The following is an 18,290-nucleotide window of genomic DNA, read 5'->3' on the forward strand; positions in this document are numbered from 1 at the left end:
CTTTCTATGTCACCCACCTCATAAGTAAGGGCATTGCATCCAGAACAAAATAAGTTATAACCCCCTCCCTTGTACTTCTCACTCATCAGGCCAATAATGGAGTACATTGCTTACCAGGCACCTACAGCAACTAGAAAGACCTCAAAGTTTTTTTACAAAGAAAATTCAGGGTCTTTAGCATATGTCATATGTTGACAGACTGAACTCACTGTCACTATACTCTGCATCTTACAGACTACTCAGAGGTGACCTCTGCCTTGTATAAATCAATCTCAGATCATGTTATTAATTAACAAAATAAATAAATAAATTCCCCTCAAAGGTTCACTTTTCAGACAAATTTCTTGACATTCATTGCTGGAACACATAACAAGCTGGTTAAGATCAGAAACCCGATCATAATCGTCTATGTAGTGCATGGAGTGTCTTGATTATGCACCAAAATTGGAAAAAAGATAAACCTGTTAAGTGCCACTGCAGCATGAGGCTTGACTCTAAGAGTGATTTCAAAGGTGTGCAACAAGCACTGTTACAGTCAGGGGATGAGACGGGATGTACCTTCGCTCTCAACAGTCCCTGAATATCTTTCCTCCTATGTCCATTCAAGTAATTTAATTAAGTTAGGGCAGTATTTAAAAACTGTTCCTGATTTTCTTTCCGTACTTGCTGTCTATGTGAAAGCACTCGACTAACAGGTTACTTGCTTTTAAAGTCAATAAAACACTTTGGCATTTTTTTTTTGCAACAGATAGTGCAAGGAGTCGATAAAATTCCATGCACTGCAAAGTGTGACAATCAGGTCTTATCAATCGTAACCCGTTATTATGTGTTCTCAACATGCATGGCAACATTCACATTGAGAATGAATGTTGGCATCCATATCTCGAACATAGACTAATGTGGTTACAATCTGAGACCAGATTATAACCATGTATGTTATACAAGCCTGTTATGATCTAGTCTCATTCTAGAGCGTAACAGTATCGCCTGAGGAACAGCACCAGAAAGTGCTAATAGCTTTAAAAGCTGTAAAATACTTTTTTTTTCTGCCCTGTCCACACAAAAAAATAAAAATTGAAGTGTTTAACTACTGTTAGCTCAGAAGTTCACTTAGCTTTTGGCCATTGTCTGTGTGATACAGTTTTTTCCACTATAACTAGTAGTGCATCAGAGCAGGAGACAAAATACAAGCCTTTGCACTACAAAATACAACCCTATGCACTACAAAAAATCATGATTAGGTTTCTCCAGTCATAGTTACTTGTTATGTATTCTTGACATAAATTAGAATTTTAGTGAGGTTATTTGGTGCAGTGTACAGCTGTACAGTTCTCTGAATTGAGGACAAAAAAACCTCTCTTCTGATCTAAAACCGTAGCAAACTGATTGCTTCAATGTAACAAGTAGCTTGCTACAGTTACTTTAGCACAAATTGATTGCTTCAATGTAACAAATAGCTTGCTACAGTTACTTTAGCACAAACTGATTGCTTCAATGTAACAAGTAGCTTGCTACAGTTACTTTAGTACAAACTGATTGCTTCAATGTAACAAGTAGCTTGCTACAGTTACTTTAGCACAAACTGATTGATTCAATGTAACAAGTAGCTTGCTACAGTTACTTTAGCACAAACTGATTGCTTCAGTGTAACAAGTAGCTTGCTACAGTTACTTTAGCACAAACTGATTGTTTCAATGTAAAAAGAAGCTTGCTACAGTTACTTTAACACATACTACTTCAGCATTTCAGCCATGACCACAACTGAAGTACTGACATTCATTTCTGAATGCAAATACTGTATTCTCACACCATCAGTATCTAACAATCATAAACCCCACAACCTTGAGCTTGGCAGCCTGCCCTGCTTCTTTGTACCTTAGTGATCAAGATTCTCCTTAGGTGCTTTATTTCACTTTTCTGCAAGGTGGATTTCTTAACATCCATATCTCAAACACATAATAAGTTGGGTATTATGAGAGAGACTGATTTTTTTTAGGAAAAATACCAATAAATCCCAAATTTTGACAATCTGAGAACTTAAAAAACAGCATTTTCATGGAATCTGGCATTTTTGGCCGGAGAATGAATTCACCACAAGATGATGTATTTCTGCACATAATTATTATTTATAATATTGTCATCTTATTTATTTATATTTGTTAACAGGGAGTGTCTGACTGGATGTAGGTCCATTTTCAGTGGAGGCCCGGGGAGAAAAGCTCCACAGTTAAAATAAACAGATAGTAGTAACATTGGATTACATAGCAATTAACAATTTAACATAGCAATTAATTACAAACATATTTACAGATGAAGAACATAGTATATCAGTAGACAACTAGAATTTTTATCTGAGAAGTACATAACAGACATTAACAAATGTTACAATAAGAAGTTCCTGTTGTATAATAAGTACTAGGCTTATGAGCATCTGAGCTTGCTATAATCAAGGTAGTTAGTGGGGTGGAAAGAAAGGAAGTGGTTTGATGGGGTAGGTGGTATTAGAGTGGGAGTTGCAAGGGCATAACCAGCATGTTTTTAGGTGCGCTTTTAGTAAAGTTTTAAAGTGGGTGTATGATGTTATGGAGGTAATTGTGGGTGGGAGGGAGTTCCATAATTTGGCTATGGTGCAAGAGAATAGTGCTTCACCAGCGGAGGTATTGGCTTTAGTGATCTGCAAGTGATTTTTGTTGCTGGATCTTAGTGGTCTGGTGGTGCGATAGGGTTGGAGTAGATTCTGGTGGGATGGGACATTTAGGTGATGGTTTACTAGTTTGTGGGCGAGTGAGAGTTGATACCATTGAAGGAGGTGAGGGAGTTCAAGCCAGCCCAGTTCAACAAATGAGAGACAGTGGTGACTATGGTAGGATGCCCCTGTGGCGAATTTGGCGATTTTGTTACAGCAGGTCTCTAGCTTGTTTAGATCGCATTGCCTTAGTTTGGTATATATTGGAGAGGCAGAAAGTAGGGTGGAGATAAGGTGGGAATTTGCTATTGAAATCTTTGCTGCTTTGGTGAGAAGTTGCTTATTTCTGTATAGCGCTCCTAGTTTTTTGTGGAATTTTTTTATGGTCATGGATATGTGAATGTCAAATTTTAGTTTATTGTCTATTTCCACTCCTAGCAACTTGGTGTGTTCAGTTGGGTATATAGTGGTGTTGTCTTTTGCTGTGATGTTAAAGTGAGTTAAAGGGGTTAGGAGGATGGCCTAATGGTTAAGGTATTTTGTAAACACAAGGTGCAGGGTTTGAGTCTCACAAGAGAAAACTGGCTAGGCTTAAAATGGCTCGTAAGGGCAGATAGCTTAGTTCTAATCTATGAGAGTTGTTTGGTGGGTTGGAAGATGAGTAGTTTAGTTTTGTTTGGGATGAGTATTAATTGGGCATCAGATAACCAAGTTTCAACTGAGGAAAAGTCTTCCTGTGTGACTTTTTGCAGTTTGGGTAGGGACTGGGCTGAGCAGATGATGGTTGAGTCATATGCATATTGTATGAGTGTGCCATGTTTGGTGGCAGAGGCTAGATTATTGGTGAAAACCGAGAAGAGTAGGGATCCAAGGATGGATCCTTGGGAAACCCCTATGGAGACAGGTAGTTGGGGAGATATGTCAGTCTGCCATACAACGGATTGTTGGCAGTCAGACAGGTAACTCTAAAACCAGTTGGTGACTGATTTAGAGAAGGCTAGGTTATTGAGAACAGAGATGAGTTGTTTGTGTGGGACCATGTAAAATGCTTTAGATAGGTCTAGGAAAGTAGCAGAGGAGAGATAACCATTGTTTTTATGCTGCAGGATAGTGTTAGTAAAAGAGAGTAAGGCAGTGGTGGTGCTATGGTTTGGTTGGAAACTTGTATTACTGAATGTTCTGTGCCTAGAATGTGTTTTAATTTTCATTATATTTTTATGCAGGAGAAAATTATAATGCTGGAATTTACTTCTAAAAATCAAATCCATATTTCCCAGATTCCAATGTATGAAATTGGAATTTCATTTTGTTTTGAAAATCTGTGTCCCTGGTTACCATTGGAAGCATTACCACAATCCTCTATGTTAAACCAAATGTAAAAAAATGATCTTTTAGAGAAAATATTAATGACTTTTTAAAAAAAGCTTACTAGAACAGCTCAGCTATTAATGTACTTAAAATAATTTATTCATTTTTTTTTTAGACTTTAAGATGTATTTTTATGAATCAAAAACATCTGCATTATAGGTTCATAGGTTCATAGGTAAGTACTAGGCTATCTGTCCATGGGCATTTATAAGCCTAGCCACAGAGTGATGGCTTTCGCCTCCCCATTAGATTAGTAACTTGGGCCTCTGTCAACAGGGCTCCTGAAGTGATCCCAGGGTAGAACTTATGATTAGCCATCCATTCATCAAGATTTCTCTTGAAGAGGGTCAGAAAGGAGCTCTGTCAAATATGGATTGGGATTCTATTCCAGAGTGAGGGGAGTCGCTGGGACAGGAATCTATCCCTCCAACATGTCCTGTTTATTGTTTTACATAGGTTCAAGTCGTTAGAATGAGTGGTTCTGAGGGATCTCGTTTTTTTGAGGTGAAGCATGTCCATTAGTTCAGGGTTTGACATGGCCCTATAGGTCAGGCATAGGTCACCTCTGAGCAGACGTGCGACTGAGAAGAGCTGGAGCTTTTTTAGTCGTGCTTCATAGGGTAATTGTTTAAGGCCCTTAATCCTCTTAGTGAGGTACTTCTGTGGTCTTTCTAGTTGTTGCAGGTGTCTAGTGAGGTACATCCCAAATGGGGCATTGTACTCTATTATGAGCCTAATGAGTGAGGAGTAAAGGGGCACAATCACCTCCTTGGATCTGGATGAGAAACCCTTTGTGATCAGGTGTGCCACATAGAAGGATTCCCTGACCATTTTGGCTATGTGGTTCTCAAAGGAGAGCATGCTATCTACTTGGGTACCCAAGTCCCTAATTACTTCTTCTGTACTTAGTGAATTCCCATCTATGTGGTAGCTTGTAGGTACTTTGTTTTTCCAAAATGGGATTGCTATGCATTTTATGGCATTTAGCTTGAGGCCATGACTTTGACACCAGGTGTTTGTCTCTGTGAGACCCTTTTGCAGGATGTCTGTGTCAGCTGGAGAGTCAATTATTGCACCCAATTTACAGTCATCTGCGAACTTGGTTAGCCACCGTCCCTCTGCCTTTGCCTACACTTCAGAGAAATATATATCGAACAGGAAGGGTCCCAGGACTGAGCCCTGTGGGACTCCGCTTGTGACTGGATTAGAGTCAGACATGGCGCCTGCCACTCTTACTGTGTGGGTTCTGTCTGAGAGCCAATTGGCAACCTATCTCGTGACATGGGGGTTGATATTTAAGCTGGTGAGTTTGTCTATGATTCCTGAGTGTGGGATGGTGTTGAACACCTTAGCAAGGTCCAGATATGCTGTGTGGACCACCTTCCCTTCATCTATGGCCTTGGTGACTGTTTCGAAGAGGTCAACCAAGTTCAGGAGGCAAGATCTGCCTTTAACAAAGCTGAACTGGGTGGGGTCCAGTGTCTGGAGGTTCCCAAATCCCTGTTAATGAGCTCCATGATAATGCGTTCCATGGCTTTGCAGGCCAAGCTAGTCAAGCTTATAGGGCAATGGTTCCCATGGTCAGTTGTGGCACCACCTTTGTGGAGTGGTACGACTGTTGCTGTACACCATTCTTTGGGTACATAGCCTGTAGAGAGGCTGAGTTTGAATAGTGTTTTGAGATGGGGGGGTTAGTTCATTTTGAAGCTCATGTAAGACACAACCTGGGATAGCATCTGGTCCCATTGATGCTGTGTTTTTGGCCTTTGCAAGGGCCGTCTTTACTTGTGTGCCTGAGATATCTGGAGCGCCACATTCTTCTGGGATGGGTGCTAGCCCTTTTGGTGGAGGGGGGGGGGGTGAAGTTTGCACTGAACTTGTCAGCCAGGATGTTGGCAATGTTGGTTGGTTCAGTGTATTTATGGCCATTATGCACTAGCTCAGAGCATATCTGAGAGTTTGCCTCTAGACACTTATGTTACAACTGATACATACATTTTTTATAATGAAAATGGATCTGGATAGTAAAATCTTTAGAGTAAAAGCTTGTGATGCCCTGAAATGGACTCCTACTACATCTTCTGCAGTGGAAACTATAAATTCCTCAGCTTCTTTTGATTAGTATTTTCCATGAAAGCTAAAATGAGCCATTTGGTGTATGTTTCTGAAGCTTCTGCCTTAGATATCTCAATCTTGGTGCATTAGTTGTATTGAAGCTATCTTCCGATATTTATTTATGTTTTGTTGACTATGTTAGTCTCACCAGGCCCATGGCCTGTTTTCTTGAGTGGCCTAATGTGATATTCATATCAACAATGGGAAATTTGATTATTTTTATTCAGTTTCAGTTATGTGTGAAATATCTATATCTATATCTACATCTATAGATATCTATGGGTCTACTTCAAAACATCGACTTACCACAATGTCAAAACCCAGTTGATCGAGGCCACATCAGCGAAAACTAACAATGTCAAACACTGGGAACATTGAAAAGTAACCCTGGGAAAAGAACCACTTGGCCACCATGGTGAACATTGCCATTTCCCCAGTGTAGTGTGATCTTGGAGTTAGTATATTTAGGTAGGGGGGTGTGGGGCAGAGCCCCAGTGCATTGGGGAGTGTGGGGGCGAAGCCCCACACTCTGGTGTGTGTTACTTGCTGCGTTTATTTTTTTTGTCCTGGTGGCCAAGTGGTTCATTTCCCGGGGTTAGACTTTGCAGTTCTGGGTGTTCGATATTTTAAGGGTTTGCGGATGTGTTCTCGATAAACTGGGTTTTCATGATGTGGTAAGTCAATGTTTTGAAGTAGGCATACACACACAAATACAGAAGTATATATGTATATCTATATAGCTATATATGCACACATATAAACATACACAAATATATATATATATATATATATATATATATATATATATATAAATTTTACAAATATGCTTCAAGGTGTGTAGTATCGTCAAGAAATATCTTAGAAGAAATTCAACTATCAAATGAAAACAAATTAATTGTTAGAAATCTGACATACATTTGTGTACAAATACTGAAGATGAAAATAAAAGGTACTTCTTATATTTTTTATCAGGGGTCCAAAATCATCGTCTTCAGTAAAGGATATTGTTTATAAAATTACATTTACTAAGAATACAGAGTACATATGAGACCGACGTTTCCTTTTGTGAGAAACCAGCAACACTGATATAAAACAATTCTTCTGTTTGCAGGCAATTTAGATTTTATAGTTCCAGAAGCCCTTTCTACAATGATTTCTTGAGCATCTGTGATGCCAACCTCTCTGAGAAGAGTTAAGGTAAAAGATTTGTATCACAATCCTCAAGACCATCATGCTTGTGTGATATTCTGGTACTTATATTTTCTGCTCTTAAATCTTCATTGTTTCTGTTTACTGATAAACAATATGTGAAATATTGCAATTTGTTTCTCTGAAGTTTAATCTTTTAGATTCCAGTGAATTTGCAGAGTCTGATCAGAACACACTGCTTCCAGTAACTACTGGCAGTAAATAGGTAGTTCAATTCAGATGTCTGGTTAGTTTGTCGAATTTCTAACATGGTATTTTTGCATGTAGCAGACATTGAGAATTGTGCCTTTACTCTTATCTAACCCTTTACGTTTTAAACGGAAGATGATTATTTAGTATTCTTCTGTAATTCATCAGTGCTGAGAAATTTTACTAAGACCTGAAATAAAATAAAATGCTGTTTTTTTTTTTTTGGGCTTTCTAATGCTGCATTTCTTTTGCCTTTTAATGCTGTATTTTTTTACTTCTTGTCTCCTCTGCTACTAACAACTGCCCATCAGCTCATTAACTCATTTACTCCCTTCTTCCCTCCTCACCCTGTTAGAAGGGTAGTGGGCTGTGGTAAAATCCTGCCATAACCCTAAAAACAGACCAAAGACAGAATGGACTTACCAGTCTTTCATACAGTGGGATCACTACCTCCCCTTTAAGATAGGTGAGACCCAGAAGGCAAAGTTATATTTGCTAGGGAGGATGAGAATGGATTTAAAATTCAGCCCCACAGATGGCTGTTGCAGGAGGAATGTGTTGCCTATATTTTTCCTCCACCATAAGTAGTGTAACTGGTAATGTCCAAACAAACTAAGAACTAAATAAAGTAAGTCAAGCACTCTAAAATGATCATAGTCAACAAACCGCAAGGTCTACTGTGAACAAATAGTATAACACTTATCTTAAAGGGTCCTTCTTACCTTGACATGACCTTTATTTTCTGTTAGTAATGGTGCAGGCCAGCTTGAGAGCCCTTTTGCCATGGCATACTCATACAGAGCATTAAACCTTTGTAAAAATGTTCACTTATATCTCAGGACTGTTAGTTATTTTATTGAATTACTTGACATAATGTGAAATCTTGCCATTCTCTTACCTTTATTATGCCGTAATGTGAAATTGTCGTTCTCGTACCTTTATTATGACGTAATGTGAAATCGCCATTCTCTTACCTTTATTATGATATAATGTGAAATCGCCATTCTCTTACTTTTATTATGACGTAATGTGAAATCGCCATTCTCTTACCTTTATTATGAAGTAATGTGAAATCATCATTCTCTCACCTTTATTAAAGTCCATATTTTCTTGTTTATCACAGAATAACTAATGCAACTTTTCCTCACCCAGCTGACTGACAACAAAAACCTCTCTTAAAATATACCATTTAGTTTCTTCACATCTGAAGTATTACTAAAACAGAAGAACTACAGTGAAAAAAGACAATGTCCCTGTAAAAAGTCATAAAAAAGAAGTTTAAATATAGTAAAAATATTTTTATGTTAGTTTTTAAACTAGGTAAGTGCTAGGCACACATTTGCCTTTTCAAGGGTAATCTGGGAACACTGACTGGCTAAGTGAATTTCTCAGCATCATAGAGTAGGAAAACGGAGATGGAAGGAATGAAACCCTGAACCCCTGGCTACAAGAAGCAGCCTATTAAAAGCTTGGAGCATTAGGTTTCTTGCTAACAGCCAGAAAAATATGCAGTTGATGTTCTGTATTCATATATCTGCACTGTAAAACAAGCATCAGAAAATGATCTCATTTCTTTGTGAAGCACTGAAGTAAGAAAACATGTAATTAATTCCATTCCGTATGATGAAAAGGAGAAGTTATTTTGATATATAGTGATATAGGAAGATTTTACTGGGTAGAAGTTAAGAAGACAGACAACACAAAACATGGTTGTATTTAGAAATATGTTAATGTTTCTGTATGCTTCACCTGTATAACCTACACAGTGCTTTTTGTTGCTTGGATATCCATACAAAAACTGTCGCTTAACCTGATCAATCAGTGTTCAGTAAGAATACTGAACAGCATTTCTTTGTCAGTGACATTACAGAGAACACAATAGGGTTGGGAGGGTGGCCTAATGGTTAATGTGTTTGCCTTACAAACATAAGGTGCAGGGTTTGAGTCTCACAAGGGATAATTGGCTAAGCTTAAAATGGTTCGCAAGAGCAGTTAGCATAGTACTAATGTATGAACCTATGACAATGGGCAGTGGTAGGAAACTAGTAATAGTGATGCCAACAGAGGCAGGATGTGTGTTCTAAAAGCTTTGAGTGAAACTGACCTTTTACTTCTGAATCATATGTATGTAAATGTGTATTTCTGGCAGAACAGATGGAGTTCTAGCATCTTCTTTCTACATTCATGAGTAATTCAGAAATGTAGGTTATTGTAGATTAGTCTTACGCTCACACCTTAACTGATGTTTGACGTATTCTTTTCTACAGACCCTGCTGACTTAATAAACACAGACAGCATTGTTGTGGCAGTCTATAATATTACAGCCGAAGTTGGATCTGATACAGTACTGACTTGCCAGAGTGGACGCATGGTATGGACACAGGATAGCTTAAGTGATCGTCAGCGGGTAGCACACTGGGACGTATTTCAAATGTATGATGATTACAGAGTTGAAAGAATCTTTGACATGTTCTCAGCTGGGGACCAGAGGGTTTATAACTCTTACAATAAAGGCAGGATGTCCATGAACCAGGATGCATTTTCTAATGGGAATTTCTCTTTGACCATAAGCGGTAAGGCAATATTTTCACTAATATTTAGTTATAGACTCTTTACCATCTACTGCATTATTCATTTCAATGTTCCTACATATGAGATTAATAAATACTGGTCTATCTTCTATGCACTATTAATAAATACCAATCAGTATTATAAAAAAAGCCCTAAGATAAACTTTTAAATGCCAAGTGGAGCATACTTATAGCTAAAAACTGACACAAGATGTTAACAAATAGCTTATCTTGCATTGCACTGTGCTGCTACCCGTATTAGAATATTTTGCTGTTGTTACATCTACTTAAGTGCACCCCAATTCTTACTTTTATTACTTGTTTTGCACAGATGTACGAATGAGTGACAAGGGCGTTTACTCGTGTAATCTTCACCACCATTACTGTCATCTCCATGAGTCCGTTAAAGTCCAACTCAGTGTCACCAAAACAGGTATGACAGTTGGCTTGTCATGTGGGAAGTGAACTTTCTGTAAACATACACATTAATTTTCATCTCCATGCCAAGAGGGCCATACCACATAAATAGTTCATATTTGTAATACTCTGGGGCAAAATAAAACATTTAAAATGCAAAGTAAATCATTTACAATATAAATATGTTGTAATGCAAATGTGATGGTTTCATCAATGTGTAGATTATTTTTTGACTAGGTAGCATTACTATAAGAAAAAAAAATGACAGTAACATGCAGGAGTGATGCAACTCAAGGCCTGTATTAAATGATGTGCTTAAGAGTCACACTGTATGCAAATGGTGACATCCAGTTAATGTTTCTGTGAAGTTTTTACAATGTGGGTAGATGTATATAAATATGTGTATGCAGGAGCAGCCTTAGGTCAGCTGGTGCCCTAGGGAAAAGGGCTCCAAAGCACCACCAACCACACCACACTGTTCCCCCATCCTGGTCTACCGACATTAAATAAATACTGGAAAAGTGCCCCTTCTAGAGCGGCGCCCTAGACAGCCGCCTAGCTGGCCTATGCCTAAGGCCGGCTATGTGTGTATGCATGCAGGCATATATTTTTACACACACACTCAGACACACACACACACACACACACACACACACACACACACACACACACACACACACACACACACACACACACAACTGTGTGTGCTTCTTGTATTTCTGAATATACTCATAAATGCCACACAAAATGCCAGAATCAGTTTCTGCCTTTCAGTGTCCATTAATGCAGGTTTGCAGTTCCGTTGCAATATCTCAGCCGTTCTTTTAAATGAGTTATAATGTTGCTGTTTTACTTGCTTTAGGTGGACTGTTCAGTGTTCCAACCTTGTTTGGTTAAAGAAGTCCTTCATCTTAGTTTTGTGATACAAATTTATTTTACAACTAGTGAAGAAGCCCCTAAAATCTATAGCTCCTGCATACATGTTTTTGTTTGTTTTATTGTTATTAAATTGATAACTAAAACTGGTCCAATGACACTCTTAAACCCTGACCAGAATCTAACAGGAAAATGTACACAGACCAAATGATTAGCAATAAAGATATGTAAGCCAAATGCTAACAAACTACATAGTGCAGCAATTAGCTAATAAAATTTCAAAGTAATAGTAGAACACATGAATAGGATGGTAATGCACCTGATGAAATTGTTATGTATTTGCTATTATAAAAAACTCTATGTGCTATGGACTATGCCTGTAACTGACAAAATAACAGCACAACTGACATTTTAAGGTAACTGACCTTTTATGAAATACAAATACACATACCTAAAATTGACTGACTTATAAATTAAGATCAAGTCTCCTAGCAGACAATTACACAGTAGAAAATACAAACTACCTAACTACTAACACTTTTTAATTAGGAAGATGTTTCATCCCACATAACCTCTCTGTTAATGCACTGTGCATTTTTTTTAAATTTCCTTTGTGTGTCTCCTTATATAGCCCTTTCAAGCCCATGGTGTACTTCACCAAACTAAAACTTAGGGACTAAATAAATTAAAATCCATACTTGTGGTATTTTCATAGGATCATAGGAGGTTACTGGGCTAATGGCCCTGGGGCCCTTACAAGCCTAGCCAAGAGTTTATCCCCAAAAAGAAACCTGAGTCAGCACCTGTCAGACCTATCAATGAGGGACAAAGGTGGAACAAACATGAAGCTTAATCCCATAGCACTGGAGGATTCATCACAAAACTGATTCATTTGATAGGATAAGGATAATTTACTTCTGACTCACATTGCCTTTTCATCCATTAGTATTGTTCAGTCCTTAAATAACAAACATTTTATCGTGTACTCTATTAAATATTTTCCATTTGCAGCCTTAATATCTAGACTTTATCCATGTGTAATGAAAGTATAAGGTCATTATATTATTTTACACCTGGTATAGACAATTTTAAAAGATATTCTTCTACTATTTACCAGAAATGACAAAACGTTATTTAAATTATTGGCATATTTGGCCAAAATACATTCCTCCATGAATAATCAGAGACATGAGGCCCTAGAACAGCAGCATTCTATAATTCAACCTATAGAAATTTTTACCATTTGTTCTTACTTTCTTAACTCTGTTCTTCAACAATTCAGTTCACAATTAAGGAGGTCATATTTTCTCTATGAGTTTATGGATAAGAATCATGTGGTCTACAACACCAAGCGTTCTAGAGAATTTAGAATTGACAATAATTGTTCCAAGACAGCATAGATCCCACATGAACTGCCTTTAAATTTTTTTTTCAACAGCTCCGAACTCTTTTTTCAGTAAGCTTGCTGATGCAGCTTAGAGGCTGATTGGCCTGTTTTTCTTCGTATCCTATTTGTTACCTTTCCGTTTGTAAGGTGAGCTAATTTAATGCATTCATTCCCATTCGTGCAATGCTGTACCTGATGCTAAACTGCTGTCAAAAGTCTCCAGGAGCATATCAACCGGTTCAGTCACAGAGACAGAAGGGAGGCGATGGGAGGAGAGGATGAAGACAGAGAAAGCTGAAGTGAAATAATTTATCTGGGCACTGGCAAAGGGTCTAACAAGGGGCTAGCCGAAGGAATGTGGAACATTTTTTGTTCTGAACGAATATTCATTAATTTTTGACCAAAACATTCTTTGAGTAAGATGTAGTTGTCTTTCCCTGTTTTTTCAGTAAATGGATTTAGCTCATTTAATGGCAGTTCTCAGTCCTGTTTTGGAAATTAGTTTGTGATATTGTTTGTAGCTCGTAGGCTTCCATAGGTGCCAGACTTCAACTTTGGCATGCATTTGTTGTTTAATTTTAGCAAAGAGCATTTGTTGCCACATATTTACCTTTGTTTGATAACATAAAAATCAGTTTAGATTGAAGGTAATAAAAAAGGAGAAATCATTTGAGTTGGAAACATTATATAAGGCTGACCAATTTCTATCTTCTAAGCTTGTGAAGAAAATGTATATTTATGGTGATGGTATATTAGTTAATCATAACTGGTGAAAATTTTGATTTTTAATGGATCACAATCCGGAAAGCAGACAACTGGGTTTGGCATAATGCTTAAGATATTTACCTCACAGACAGAAAGCACAGAGGTTGATTCTCACTAAAGGAAACTGTGTAGGCTTAAAATGGTCCACAAGGTCAGTTAGCCTAGTACTTACCTATGAACCTATGAATAGTAATGCAACTAGAGATGGAATAGGAAGGTTTGGCATTTATCAGAAATTTTGCAGAGAAAAAAACATCTAAAAGAGATTAATTACATGCATGTGGGCTGATGTCTATTAGGACCTTAATAAGTTGAATGAGATGTTGATAAGAATTGCTGTAATCTACTGTTCAATTGGTGGGGCTAATTTAAGTTTAAGTAACCAAGCAGAATGAATATGTTTAAAAGACCAAGGGAAGAAGGAAGCCAAAGCTTGATTAAAACTATTAAGCTATGATGACAGGTTTGACAGATAGAAGCTATGTGAAGTTGAAGTTATGACCCAGAGTATATAGGACAGCTGACCAGTTGAGATATACTTTGGAATTAGAATCAGTAATAAGGATGAACTGAAAACATGATACTTGCTATTTGTAGTAATAAAGTGCTCAACTCCCAATTTATTTATCTGAGTGGATGTTCCTGAAGCAGAAATAAAAAGCTAAGAGAAAAGGAAAGAGGATATCTAAATCCTTTGACAAAGTTTCAGCAATTGCAATAATACATATTCTGTCTTGAATATTGCAAGTCTCAGGCAAGCCAACTTTATTATTAAAGGTTGTTTTATTAACGTAAGCAGATGGGCAAGTGTACATTTTATTCAAAGCCATTTTGTTGCTGGAACTTTCTGACAGATTTTCAAACATTATTGAGGGTGCAAAGTTAAATAAAGGGGTACAGCATGAGAATCATCCCTGAGGGGTAGATTGTACACTTCATTTATGGGCATTAAGCAGGTTTTGTGAAAACTGACACATTAATAGAACTGGCTTCAACAAAACATACCATATTTCAGGAAAACTTAAGTATTGTGGAAAGGTAGGTGGAAAGTGATATGAAAATGTGTTTGAGGATGAGTCTGCTTTGGATCCAGAGTTGCAGGCGACCTCCCAAAAGGAGAACTAATTAAGAGGATGCAAAGGAGGAATGAAGGAGTTTGATCAATTTGCATGAACTTAGATGACTTTTTATTTTATTTTATTTTATGTATCTTTTGTTGACCAGGATACTCCCACTAGGCTAGTAGCCCTTTCTCAGGGGAGACCCAAGGTGGTATTTATATTACTATGGGACATTTGGCAAGGGTATCAGTAAACATCACCTACTTCTTGTATTTGTGAGTGGGACCCATTTTGGAGGAGCAGTTCTTATTTCCATTTCAGGCAGAGAGGCGGCCTTGAAAAACAGGGAGGCAGATGGACAGAGAAGGAGATGATGGAGTGGTAAAAGAAATGAAGGAGAAAGCAAATATTGAAACCAGAAAATGTGCGCAGGATGCTGAGAAAATATTTCAAAGAAACCTGTTTGATGAAGATGAGTCAGCAAATGATGGATGTATAATTACAACCCTCCGGTTGGGACGGCTGTGGGATGATTTACTTAAAGAAATGGTGGTGCAGACTGAACCAAAAATAATGGAAATGTTTTCGGGGGGGGGGACATTATGGAGAAAATACAAATGGTGGATGCAGAGAAAATCCTGAAGAACATTAGTATGATGGAAAACAACACATATGCAGAGAAAGTAAAAGAAGGCAGAATAAAATGAAAAAAAGGAAGTATGTGGTAAGGATGCAAAGTAAAGAAGACAAAGAAATGGACAGGTATAAAATGTGAGACAATTTAATAGCTCCTTTGGGTGTAAAAGCACATAAGTTAAGAGCATTTATTGTTATTAATAAAGAAAAGAGACATTATATTTGAGACTGTGTTTTCAATGGAAAATTTTCTGGGAGAATATGAAAAAAGAAAGAATTTTCTTGGAGAATATGAAAAAAGAAAGACTGCAACCCATGGAATCTTTACATGATAAAAGCATCTAACAGGGAAATAAAAAATAAAATTCATGTACAATTTCGAACAGCGGTAGAAAGAGATACTTTAAAATGACATTTGGAAGCTTTATGTAAAGAAGTATTGGACAGTACAAATGATTATGACAAAAGGTGTTTATGGACTGATAACTGGAATTGAAATATTGTGCTAAAAGTAGAAAGTGAAAAATTATACATATACAAAGCATGATAAATGTGTGGGGGGGTATGGGTGCTGTGAAATACTGGCAACAACCCAAAACATGTTTTTTTTTTGTGGAAAAAAGGACAGATGATAATTAACTGTGACAAAATAAAATGTTATCTTTGTGTGGAAATGGGACATGATGCAAAAATTATGAATGGAAATGTTATAAATGTAACAAATCTGGAACTTTATTAATGGATTGCAAAAATGAAAATAAGAACAACAAAACTAAAAAAAGAAAGAGAAGCAAACGAACAAAAGAAGTAAAATAGAACCAGAAGAAAAATTTGATGAGAAAAAATAATAAAGAGGACATAGAATAAGGTTTTGACAGAGAAGGAAACGAACAAAAGAAGTAAAATAGAACCAGAAGAAAAATTTGATGAGAAAAAATAATAAAGAGGGCATAGAATAAGGTTTTGACATAAGTGATGAAGACATAAATTGGGAGGTAGTAAACGGAAATAAAAGAATTCTACTAGTAAAAGAGAAAAAGACACAAAAAGGACATTTAAATGGATAACTATAAAAGAAAACAATAAAGGAAATGGATGAAGAATATAAACAGCAAATGACTGGTGCTTTGTATAATGGTTAAGGAGTTTGCTTTACAGACACAAGGCTGAGTGCTTGATTCTCACCTTTGAGACGGAAAATGGCTAGGATTACAATGGCCTAGTAAAAAAGCTACCCCAGTTGTTAACTTTGAATTTATGAAACCATGACTCTAAGGAAAAGAATTATAATTATTTTAGAAGACATGAGATTTTGAACACACAAAGAAAGATTACAAACAGAGAAACTATGGGGAGGAAACATAATCTGGAATTTGGGTAATGAGAGATGTTCTGGAATAGCCATATTCTGTAGAAATACAGTAAAGGCATTAGATGTAATTTTAGCAAAAATGTGAAGATTAACCATTGTAGATTTTAAATTGAAAGCACAAGTATATAGAATTGTAACATTACATGCTTATGCTAATTGTGAAAAAAGGAAAGTTTATTTCATCCGATTTTAGACTATGTAGTGATAAATATAAATACTATAATAACATGACACTTTAATTATGATTTAAGAGGCAAGTATACAAATAAAGGAAATGATATATGAAAAATGTTAGAAATTATAAGATGTGGTAAGTCAAAACTATGAGATAAAAACGGGACAAAAATCATGGACTTACAAAAAGGGTATGTATAGAACTGAAACAGATTATTTTATAGTATCAGAAGGTTCACTTATAGGTTCATAGGTTCATAGGTTCATACTAGGCTATCTGCCCTGGGGCAATTATAAGCCTAGCCTGATTCTGTATGGCTTACGCCACCCCTTTATTTGAGTATACTGTGCCCTTTTTAAGGTTTAGTTTACTGTGCCTCTGTCTAATAGTGACACAGGAGTAATCCCTGGGACAAACCTACGATCCCCCATCCACCTATTGAGATTCTTCTTGAAGAGATTCAGTGAGGTGCTCTGCCTCACATGAACTGGAATTCTATTCCAGAGCGAAGGGAGCCTCTGGGTTATGAACCTGTCCCTCCAGCAAGTTCTATTTATTTCTGTGCTGAGGTTCAAGTCCCTCGAGCGTGTGGCTCTAAGGGATTTAGATTTACTGAGGTGGAGCATGTCCATTAATTCTGGATTTGACATAGCTTTGTATGTCAGGCATAGATCGCCTTGAAGTAGGCGGTATGCAACTGAGTAGAGCTGGAGTTTTTTTAACCGAGCAGCATATGGCATCTGTTTGAGACCCTTGATCCTCTTGGTGAGATACTTTTGGGGTCTTTCTAATTGCTGCAGGTGTCGGGTAAGGTACATCCCAAAAGGGGCATTGTATTCTATGATGGGCCTGATGAGGGATGAATAAAGGGGCATGATTACCTCTCTTGATCTAGATGTGAAACCCTTCGTGATGAGGTGGGCTATGTAGAAGGTCTTTCTAACCACTTTGGCAATGTGGTTTTCAAAGGAGAGATTGCTATCAACTTGGGTCCCCAGGTTCCTAATAACTTTCTCTGTACTTAATGGGTTTCTGCCTATGTGGTAATTTGTGGGCACATTGTTTTTGCCAAAGGGTATGACTATACATTTTTTGGCATTTAGCTTTAAACCATGGCGCTGGCACCAGTTATCAGTCTCTGTGAGACCTTTTTGAAGGATGTTTGTGTCAGCTGGAGAGTTGATTATGGCACCCAGTTTGCAGTCGTCTGCGAACTTGGTGAGCCATAGTCCTCCCACATTTGCCTGTACCTCGGAAAAGTATATACCGAACAACAGTGGTCCCAGGACAGAACCCTGTGGGACGCCACTTGTGACCGGTTTTGAGTCTGACATGGCTCCAGCAACTCTCACTCTGTGGGTTCTGTCTTTGAGCCAGTTTGCGACCCATCTTGTGACATAGGGGTTTATATTTAAGCTGGATAGCTTATCTATGATGCCCGAGTGGGGTATTGTGTCAAATGCC

The 18,290-nt window shown here is 37.5% G+C and overlaps 1 protein-coding gene across 1 annotated transcript in view; it reads left to right on the forward strand.

The window, feature by feature from the left end:
- Positions 1-18,290, forward strand: part of MXRA8 (matrix remodeling associated 8) — a 574,547-nt gene that overhangs the window by 73,343 nt on the left and 482,914 nt on the right. The window contains exons 3-4 of the mRNA XM_044063600.1: positions 9,835-10,140; positions 10,469-10,570. Coding sequence (XP_043919535.1) covers positions 9,835-10,140; positions 10,469-10,570 — 408 coding nt within the window. The remainder of the gene's footprint in view (positions 1-9,834; positions 10,141-10,468; positions 10,571-18,290) is intronic.

This window comes from Protopterus annectens, chromosome 2.part1 (assembly GCF_019279795.1).
Source record: "Protopterus annectens isolate FY-2018-M chromosome 2.part1, PAN1.0, whole genome shotgun sequence".
Classification (NCBI taxonomy): Eukaryota; Metazoa; Chordata; order Ceratodontiformes; family Protopteridae; genus Protopterus; species Protopterus annectens.